At 44.5% G+C, this 10,788-nt stretch overlaps 1 protein-coding gene across 1 annotated transcript in view; it reads left to right on the top strand.

Moving 5' to 3' along the window:
• Positions 1-444: 444 nt before the first annotated feature.
• The window catches only part of COPZ1 (COPI coat complex subunit zeta 1), a 27,226-nt gene continuing 16,882 nt past the window's right edge, over positions 445-10,788 (top strand). Inside the window, exon 1 of the mRNA XM_044679612.1 lies at positions 445-482. Within this exon, the coding sequence (XP_044535547.1) occupies positions 465-482 (18 nt within the window). The 5' untranslated portion in view covers positions 445-464. The remainder of the gene's footprint in view (positions 483-10,788) is intronic.

Below are 10,788 nucleotides of genomic sequence, written 5' to 3'. Positions count from 1 at the left end.
TGGTTTGAATCCACAGAAGTACAAGATAACAGGAGGATCTAGGTAAGGTCCTGCGAGCCTCAGAAGAGTTCAGGGAATACAGCCCAGAAGCTCAGCAGAACGAGGAAGAAGGAAGTATTAAAATTTCTCAAGTGAAAGCCCTCTAGGTTGACTAGGAAGGAAATTGTCTCGTGGACATCACGTGCCCTCGCTTCTTCCAATTGAAATTTTAGTTTTAGTCGCGTCCCCTGATCCCCATGGAAACTATCACCGCCCTCTCGGTCATCCCGCCTCCTCCGTGGCTGTGCTGTTGGTCGTCAAGACGACAATCAAGAACCCGCGCCTATTTTGGAAAGCCCTGGCTGAAAGCCCTTCCTCCTCCGGGTAAAATCTGCTTTTTGATTGGTCGAGAAAGCCGGGCCCTGGAGCCAATCAGCGCCGTCGTCGGTTCCGTAGTTCCACGTCGGCACCAACTGCGGGGCAAGATGGAGGCTCTGATCCTGGTAGGAGTTGGGGAGGCGCCTGGGACACTGGGTTCCCTTGGGAGGCCTGGAGTTGAGGCCAGCTTTAGTGACGGGGGAGAAAGAGTGGGGGGAAAGGTGGAGATCAGGAGCCATCTTAAGGGCATTGGCATTGTCCCGGATGCTGCACGGAATGTGCGGCCTAGGGCTCCGGCCGAAGCCTCGGACTCGAGTAGGAGGCCTAGCCGTGAAGGGAGCTCATTGGTAGTAGGGTCTGGCTAGGTTGGGAGACGAGATGTTAGGAGGTTAAGGCAGGCAGGACCCCCAGTAGCAAGCCTGGCCCGCAAAGCACCAGGAGCAGGACCCTGGGGCGGTCTCCATGGGGGTACGTCGTCCTGTCATCACCGGCTTTCCATGGCGCTTTATGCCCGAGCGAATTGGGGCTGGGTCTTCCTCATGTCTTGTCATCTGGAGTTTCTGCATCTTTCCCCTTCGGAAAGGGGCCTTGTATAAGCTCCTTCCTTCCCTTCACCGAGCCAGGACCTTTGTGCCTCTCCTCGTTATGAAAGACTGGCCCCGTACGCAGCAAGGGCATCTCTGTCTAAAGGGCCTTTGGTTCAGGTGGTCTAGACTTCCGAACTGTTTGTTCTTTCTCTCATCCCCATAACAGTGCTGTAGTTTCCAGACAGTTGGCAAAACACACATCCTTACTTTTCTCTCAGAGCCTGTTATCATGGGCATTTGTTGGGCATTTTAGAGCTGAGCCCCTAATCCACCTCCCAACGAAGCATCAAGCTATAATCGTCTGACTCCCAGCAAAGAGAAAGACAAACCTGTTGGGTTGTCTTCAGGTATCAGACTCCTGCATTTCCACCCTTTTCTTCCCCAGATAGTTAGTCTGAAGGACACCTGTTTCTTTTCAGGAAAACTTACAGTTTGAAATTTGTTGGGTCCAAGTAGAAAATTTGAAAACGAATTTAGGATTCAATAAGCATTTATGCTTCTTGAAATTTGAAGGACATCTTTGGGCTTACCTGGTAAATGGAATCTTCAAAAATTAGGTACTTGTTTCTCACCATTTCTTTTTAGAAGGTGCCTTTCTTGAAGGACAGGAGTGAATATGATGCCTCAAGAGTGTATGTAACTGGTGGGTGAATAAGAGAGCTAGAATTTTGGGGTTTTGATTCTGACTTTTCCCCAGGTCTTCTCATTTTATCATTGTTTTTCTGACCTAGTTTTCCCAATCTTTTATCTCAGATGTACTAGTATCATACAGGTAATGTGTGGTCACTGTAGAATCATTTATCTTGTTTTTCAGATGAACCTGTTATAGAGGTTAGAAGAGAAAACTGATATATGATAAAGAGCTTGTCTAAGGAACACACTAAAAATAAAATTGTGAATTAAACCCCAATTTTATCTCCCCACCAAGATCCAACTTCTTGCTGGTATTATCATCTTTTATTTGAATGGTCTTTCCTTTGACTCCTGTTATATCTAAGTCATTCTCTCAAAACATCAGTTATTTTGGAGCTTGGGGGCTACAGTTTCCTATTCATTTGGTCATTAGTTTCTTTAGTTCCACTAAATGTTCTTTTCCTTGGATTAGAGATTACCACAATAGTCTGCTATTTGCATTCATTGTTTTAATGTTTAAACCCCCATTTAGAATATTTCCTTTCCCTTGATCCTATAGCCAAAACTTTCCTTTCCTGTCAGGGTATCTCCTTTTTTTTTGCCTTTAATGGAGCCATATATCTATCAAAATAAATTCATTTTTGCTTTAGTCACTTCAAAATTCCTTCATCACATACTTTTGGTTATTCAGTTTAATTCAAGAAATTCTTGCCACTAAGAGAAAGGCACTATTTTTTCTCATTCACTCTAATGAGCAAGCATCATCTGGTCTTGAGGCTTCCACATAAAACTTAGATCTCTTCTTGATCAATCTGAGCTAAATAACTTTCTTATCTGAATAATGTTTTAACTTTCTTATCTGAATAGTGTTTTTTTTTTTTTTACTTTTTTTTTTTAAACCCTTAACTTCTGTGTATTGGCTCCTTGGTGGAAGAGTGGTAAGGGTGGGCAATGGGGGTTAAGTGACTTGCCCGGGGTCACAAAGCTGGTAAGTGTCTGAGGCTGGCTTTGAACCTAGGACCTCCAGTCTCTAGGGCTGACTCTCAATCCACTGAGCTACCCAGCTTCCCCTGAATAGTTTTTTAACAGTGCACACCTACTTGGAAAGGGCAGATCTTTCATATTCCTGATTGTTGAGAACCCCAATCCAACATCTAGATAAGCCTCTAGTGTTTAACCTGAGTATATCCTTCTGTCTGTACTCCTATTAGCACAGTTTTATGATATTGTTCAGTCATTTTCAATTATGTCTGGCTCTTCATGACCCCATTTGGAATTTTCTTGGCAGAGATACTGGAGTGGTTTGCCGTTTCCTTCTTCAGCTCATTTTACAGATGAGAAATCTAAGGCAAACAGGATTAAGTGACTTGCCCAGGGTCACACAGCTAGTAAGTGTCTGAAGCCGGATTTGAATTCTGGAAGATGAGTATCCTGGCTCCAGGTCTTGTGCTCTATCCACTGCACCATTTAGTTTTTATTATTATTATTTTTTTTAAATAAAGCTACAGGAAGGACTCTGAACCTGAAGTGGTAGTTCTGGCCAAATAGAGAAATTTAGGAAACAGTTTATAGCAAAACAAGTGGCATAGAATCACTGGGCAAGGCTCTACCTTGGTTGTGGTGATTTCTGAATTCTAATATGTCCCTGTGATTTAGGATTCTGTCTTTGTTGTCTTTCCCTATTTGAATGTGAATTCCTTGAGAGCAAGAACTGTTTTGTATACTGCACTTAGTAAGCACTTAATAGATGCTTCTTCATTCATTTGTTCATTGTTTTTATTTATGAAACTCAAAGCTTGGTAGAGTCCTTGAATAATACAGCCATAAGCTCCTCATTCTCCAGAGGCCTCATCATTTTAGGATGGAAAGCCCTACCTCATTTCTAGTTCTAAATCCTCCTATTGGCCAAGTCAGCCTTGTGACTAAGCACTGCATGTGCCTCTGCTAATGCAGTCCTTTCATTTTTGTTCTGATTTGAAGGGTAAAAAAGCTGGTTACTGTCTTCCATTGATAACCCTTCTGAAACTTAAAAGTGGTGATTCTATTTCCTCCTCCTTTCCCTCACTTCCATTCTAAGCAATGAATCATCTTTTGTTATAGATCCTAAGATTCCTGTAGGAAGGCACCTTAGATCATCTAGTCTAGTCCCCTCCATTTGCATGTGTGTAAACTGAGGTCCAGAGGGCCTTCCTTTGATTTAAGAGGATAGTGAAGAGCTCTAATTGCCTTGCTTAATTCTACACAGGAATTAGGTAGCATAAGACTTGGACTTATGTTTCCAATTACAAATCCAGCACTTTCTATTACCCTACACTAACTCTTGGATTCTTGCATCTCATTTCCCATAACAGTGTTACAGTTTCTGAACAGTTAACAAAACCCAAGGCTTCAGACCTTGTTCGGAAAATTAGGCCATTTAAGGTTGGTGAAGATGTGTTATATAGGGAGGAGGGAAACCACAACCAACCCAGTGAACCTAAGGGTTGATGTTAGTCTCTGCCCCATGGTTCCTGAATCATCTTAATGGGGTTTTTGTCTAATTCCTTTGGCCCTAACAGTGGAGATACTTGGCCTAGAATGCCCCTTCCCCTGATCCACCAAAGGTATCAATTACATTAAGCCCCAAAGCATTCCCATCGAGTTCCTGGTAGGTCCCTGTACCCCTCTCCCAGCTGTGTCCTTGCTGCTGCCTAGCCTTTCCATTTAGTTAGGAGAAGTAATCTCGCTTTTGCACTGTGGAGATATATTTCTTAGCTGGGGCGAGAACGGTGCCAGCACTGCCCCCGGTGAGGTCCCTGGCAGCCATAAAAATTTTTATTGTGATTATGCTGGTGTCAGGGTGTCCATCTGGGTTATTGCACACCTAGTTTAATTGATTGAAGTTTAATTTATTGACACTTCAAATTAAATGATCAGAATAAACTGTGCTGTTACTCTGGCCGGCTTGTTTTAATGGTTGATTGCTGGAAGCAGACCTCAGCTTGAACTAAAGCCCCTGAAGAGCAATTGATGCAGCTTCTAACTCTCCCCATACCTTGCCCTCTGAGAAGACCTCGTTATAGATTTCCGACGTATTTATATATTTTGTTCCCCTCTCCCTCACTGTGGTGGGAAGGAGCCAGTCCCTGGCAAGGTGTAAATTACCTCAAAGGTCCAGGGAAGTAGTCACATGGGCAAGAGAGGGAGAGAGACCTCTAGATTGGAGAACAACAGACTCCTGAGAGCCCAGGTCCACTGGCTAGGTAGTAGAGGCAATTATCTGGTTAATTAAGAGTCAGATAGATTTGCCTGAATTATTCAGGGTTGGTAGGCAAGGCTTTGGAGGGGCTGCTGGTTGAGAGAGAACAGGGAAAGCCAAGAGAGAAGGTAATTAAGAAAACAACAGATTTGGACTCTGAATTATCCCCATGCTTACCACTGCTTTTCATTTGACTCCTCTCCTGTAGCTGGGATCATTAAGAGCTCTGGTTTTTAACAAGGAAAGCTAGGGGGGTGGTCAGTGAAGTGGAGTGTTGATGAGTGGCTGCTGAAGAGAGATAATGAATCAGGCCTTCCTCCCTCCCCATGTTAGTTGCCTGTCTCAGGTGGGAATGATAGAGGATTTGGCAGAAATTGTCCCATGGGACAGTTGATGAAGATGGACTTGGCTCATGAATGCATGTCAGCCATCATTTCCCAAAATCATCTTGTGTCTTTTACCTGCAAGAACAACCTTTCTCTAGTCCAGGGTGATTAGAGGGTATCTCTTACTTCATGGTCTGACATTTTCATTTTAGGAAATCTTCCCAAATCACTCCCATTGCAGTTGGAACCTATTTCCTCCTCCCTTCTCTCCTCACCTTTTTCTACCAATCGGCTCTGATGCTGTGCAATTTCATGATAGTTGAGGTGCCCTGGGTGGGCTCACTACATATGTATTCCATAGCAGACAAGCTTTCAGAGAAGGACTCTCCTACTTCTGTTCTTTCCCCTGCCATCTGGAGTCAGCCTAGAGAGGTTGTCCCCGTGGGAAGGGGATGTGCGGTGCTACCAGCCCTGGCCGCTTTTCTCTGATTTGGATTTGGAGCTGGCTTTTACTCCCTCTGCTGGCTGGCCATCCCCATGTAGTCCTCATTCCTCCTGTTCCTTCATTCAGCAAACACTCTCCATATAATTCACATTGTAGAGCCCTTAGCAGCTTATAGATGCTTTCCTAACAGCAGCCCTGGCATGTGACATAGTAATGCAGAGAGTGTTATCCTTTTTTTTTTTTTTTTTTTTTTGTCCTCAACGAGAACATTGAGGCATAAAGATGCTGGTTACCTTGTTCAGGGTCTCACATGGAAGCTGCAGCTCAGGTTATCTGAGACTGAAACATCACAGTGACTTTCCAGTCTCTCACACTGTCTCTATGAAGATAAATAGTCTCTTTTCAAAAAGAATTTAAAGTTAAATAGGTTTATTGTTATAGCATTGGAAGGGACCTTATGTGGTCCAATTCCTTGTCTTCTGGAAGAGGAAACTGAGGCCTGGGCTGGGGTTGTGAATTCATACATAACACTAAGTAGCAGCCCTGGGTTTTTAACCCTGTGCTAAATCCGGCCAGTTAATACCTCTCTGGAGTTTCTGGCACATAATATTCACTCGACTAATATTTGAATAAATGAACACTGTTTTCATGATGCTTCTTTCTTCTGATTATCTTCCTATATTTCTGGATGCTCCTTGGTCTCCTTTTCAGAATCATCCTGGCTCCTTCTATGCCCTCTTTGATCTACTCATCTCCATCAGCATTAGTTCAGTAACCATCTCTCTGTCCCCTTCTCTCCATTCATGCACCCACCGCCAGAATTCAGGCCCTTATAAACTTCTTGCCTGGACTCTCTTAGTCTTCTAATGGGCCTCCTTGTCTCCAGGCTCTCCCTGCAATCCATCCTCTACCCAGCTTCTAAAACACAGAGACAGAGAAACAGTATTGTGTATATGTACACATGTAGAGAGAAGCAAATTGCCATATAGGTCACATACACACACAAGAGCCACCTCTTTCAGGAACCTTATCTTTGCCCTGCCCCCGGAAATTACTCTGTATCTATTTTGTATTTAACATTGCATTTACACGTTGTAAGGGCAAAGAGAAGCACAAAGCCTGGCATATAGTAGGGGTTTAACAAATGCTGACTAGTAAGAACACTTGCTTTCCAGTCAGATGACCTAGGCTCAAATCTTCCTTTCCCATTTACTCCCTGTGTGATCTTTCCTTGGTCCTCAGCTGTGTAAGGAGGGCCTTGGTCTAGATAACCCCTGAGGTCCTTTCCTCCTCTAAATGTGTCATCTGTGAATGGAGTTGAGATTGGTGAGCGACCATCTGCTCCCCTTCTAGGAAGATGCTTTTCTCTTCCTGGCCTCTCCCACCATCCCTTCCCGGTCCGAAGGCTTTTCTTTACTTTCTGTTCTGGCCAGTTTTTGGTGTGACAGAAGAGGGAGCCACTTGAAGAAGATGCCAGGTATAAAACTTGTTCCCAACTGGTGGTGATCAAGGGCTGAATCAGGAGTCTCTTCTTTTGGATGGAAGTGAGTGAGCACAGAGAAGTATTTGGCCCAGCCACACAGGCCTTGGAACAGAGCTCGGGACTACCCACTTGTTTCTTGCATGGACCTTTTTTATGAGGTTTCCACAGGCATCAGTGCTCATCTGCAAGGAGAAGGGAAGTCAGGGTGGTAATAGTGTGGTGACCCCATGGGGGGGCCTTTGTCTCAAGGGAGTGCTAGAGCTCTAGAAATGGGACCTAATTATCTTCATGGGGTTGCAGGAAGCCAGCCTGCCCTTCCTCTGGGCCTCATTTTTGTTCTCCTGCTGTTTGGATGGCAGCCCCCCTGTTTTTCAGTCACTACTCATTTTCTGCTTCTGGGTGGATCAGTTAATCAGCCATGGACCCTTGGCCTCTTACCGTCACATCAAGGGCCTTCCTTAGCTCTGCCTTCTGAATTCTTAGAGCTTAAAATGAACTGAAATCAGCATTGGGGGTGCTCTTCACCAACACTCCAACTTTGGGTGGATCACCTCAGCTCCCTCAGGCCCACCTCATCTGCGGAATGACGAGGTCCAGCCAGAAGGCCTTAAGTGTCTCTTCAGACACCTCTAATGAATTATCTGGCTAACAGAACTTTCTGTAGCCATCTTGTATCTCAGATCTGGCCCCTCTTCTTCCTAGTGAGGTCTGGCAAAGAAAGAGTTAAGAAGTAGGTAGGCAGTGAGACCCATAGGGGGCAGCATTGGGAGTCCCTGACCACTGGCCTTCTCTGCACTGCAGAGGGCATGTGTGGAAGGGGCTGATGTTTTCCACCAGCCATTCCAACTGAGATCAAAGCCTTGCTCACTCATTCTTTCAGCCTTGCTAGAGAGCATCCCAGTTGCTTCTGTGATAGGGACATGCTTATCTGAAAAGCTGTGACTCCTGGGCTCCCCTTCAACTCCCTTCTACCCACCATTTTGCAAGCATCATTAGCATTTGAGGTGAAGTTCTGTTATACACTCAGACTGTGGCTCTCTGAAAGTCAGTGCATCACAGAACTTTGTCTCGAAAGCTTTCTCACAGCTGGCTGTTTGGAGGGAGTGGAGTGGAAGGACAGACTTCTGAACCCCCAAAGTCTCCCCAGGCCAGGAGTGCTATCTCAGCAGCTATCCCTGAGCCTCTGTCCAAAGGTCAAGCCTGGGCCATTGTGCAGGAAGTACAATCCGTCTTGATAGCAGGCGGTTATTTATAAACCTGCCCTTTTGCAAAAATTTCCTATGAAATGACATTATCAGTGATGACTTCTGGGGACTTAGACTGCTCTGTTTTATGGCAGGAGAACTCTGGGGCCTTCTGCTGTTCAAGAAGTAAGGGCTTTAGTGACCCTGGGCAAGTCACTTGACCCCCCATTGCCCACCCTTACCAATCTTCCACCTATGAGACAATACACCAAAGTACAAGGGTTTAAAAAAAAAAAAAGTAAGGGCTTTTGTTGGAGGCAGAGGGTGGCTCTGCCCAAAAAAGCCTGCCAGCAAAGGGCCACTCTTGCCCAACAAGTTCTTGGGGAGAAACTGCTTGCTTCACAGCAGAGTTGAGAATTAGAAAGGGATTGAGTCACTGGGGGAATATTGGGCCCTAATTATCTGGATAATTCATTCCCTTGCACACTTCTTAGGACCTTCTTCTCTCTTTCCAAAGCTTTGGAGAGTTGTTCTCCCTTACCCTTCTCCTTTTGTTTCAAGTAGATGGATAGTTTCATCTGTTCCATTGCTGAGGCTTTCCTGTGAACCCAAGAAAGAGCCGGGAGCATAAACTTCTCCTTGGCTGCCGAGTCTAGTGAGCAACTGGACTTGAGACCCCAGAAGTCTTGAGAGGTGTAGTTGGATCTGCCAGGCCCAGCTGCTCTATAGCACTTCTCCCCCCTTCTCTCTTAATTTGCTCTGGAGAAATAGCTTCTCTTAAGAGAGGAGCCAATTCTCCATGGTTTGAAAACAGGAGGTAGAATTCTAGGGTTATCAAGGTTGGTGAAGAGTGGGTCAGGGCCAGGGCAGCTGGGTAGCTCAGTGGATTGAGAGCCAGGCCTAGAGACAGGAGGTCTCACACACTTCCCAGCTGTGTGACCCTGGGCAAGTCACTTTACCCCCATTGCCTAGCCCTTACCACTCTTCTGCCTTGGAACCAATACCTAGTATTAATTCTAAGGTGGAAGACAAGGGTTTAAAAAAGAAAAGAAAAGAAAGGAATAGGTCAGGGCAGCCACTAATCACAGAGTTTTCTTGTCAGAAACACAGACTTCCTATATTCTTCCAGCCAAGGGGATTGATGCATGCCAAGTGTCTGGGAAGGGCACTTTGTTAAGTCATTTTTTTATGGAGAGTCTTTGTCATTTATATGTGATAAAAATTGGGATTGGTGGTAATGATTGGTAATGACTTGTTTTACCTAGATCTGCCCAAAAGGCTCAGCTAAATTTTGAGATTTAGCTATGGAAGGATCTTAGACACCCTCAGTACTCTCTTGCTTCCTTTTCTCAAGCTTTGATTCTAGGCCAATGTGCCACTGCTTTAAAGACTGGCTCCTCTTTACTCTTCCTAAGCCCCTTATGGCAAACCTATGACATGTGTGTCAGCACTGACACACCTAGCCATTTTCAATGACACGCGGCCGCATACAGAGAAGTATATTATTTAAACTATTTAAACTATAAATATCACGAAATTATGTTTTTTTTTCTTGAAGTGACACCGCCCGAGTTATGATCGGTTTTTTGGCAAATTTTGACACATCAAGCTCAAAAGGTTGCCCATCACTGTCCTAAGAATTCCTATTCTCTAGGACCAGGCACACTGCAGAGGTGACCAGAAGGCCTTTAGAGCCTTGTTTTGGCTCTTACCTCCTTAGAGACATTAGGGTCCTGACTGTGTCTTTTCCCTTTCCTTCAGTTAAATTATTGTTAACCTCTGACTAGATCTGGGATTGTTGTGTCAAGATCTCTTTATCATCTCTGATAATCTGATAAGGACAGTTTAGTTGATAAGAAAATAACTAGACACAGGAGATCTTTCTGTTAGCTCATAGCTGCTTCTTCCAGCTCTGGCTCTAGGAGCATGAAGTTTATTATATATATATATATATATATATATATATATATATATATATATATTTCAAGACTCATTTCACACAAAAGAACCCCCTGAAACTTTGCAGATGCGCAGAAGGTAAAAATTATGTCATATCAAAACACAAAAGCCTCATTGGTTTCAGAACAGACCAAGGCCAAGGCTGAATTTTGACTGGGTTCTTATCAGGAAACCAAGTTGGGGAGTATTTTTCTCAGGGTCGAATTGCCCCTGCTAAGGTTTTGGCCTTGGCTATACCAGGCAGCAGCATTCCTGGTTAAAGGGGAACAGTGTTAACCCTTTAAATTCAGGTTTGCTAGGAACTTAAAGCTTTTCAATAAGGCCACAATACTTTCCAACAAGAAATCGCAAGGATCACAAAAGGGGTCCAAAGAGGAGTCTCAGATTTTTATCTATTCTCTTATTCTCTTATTATTATCCCACATTGTTGGAAGGACGTGCCTGGCCCTTCTAATCCTAGGTGGAGATTTTCTAGGCCTGGCCAGGCAATTCCTTCCTTCCTTCCTTCCTTCCTTCCTTCCTTCCTTCCTTCCTTCCTTCCTTCCTTCCTTCCTTCCTTCCTTCCTTCCTTCCTTC

The sequence above is a fragment of the Gracilinanus agilis genome, chromosome 5 (genome assembly GCF_016433145.1).
Source record: "Gracilinanus agilis isolate LMUSP501 chromosome 5, AgileGrace, whole genome shotgun sequence".
Classification (NCBI taxonomy): Eukaryota; Metazoa; Chordata; class Mammalia; order Didelphimorphia; family Didelphidae; genus Gracilinanus; species Gracilinanus agilis.
Note: the sequence above shows the minus strand (reverse complement) of the source record. Positions and strands in the feature narration are given on the sequence as shown.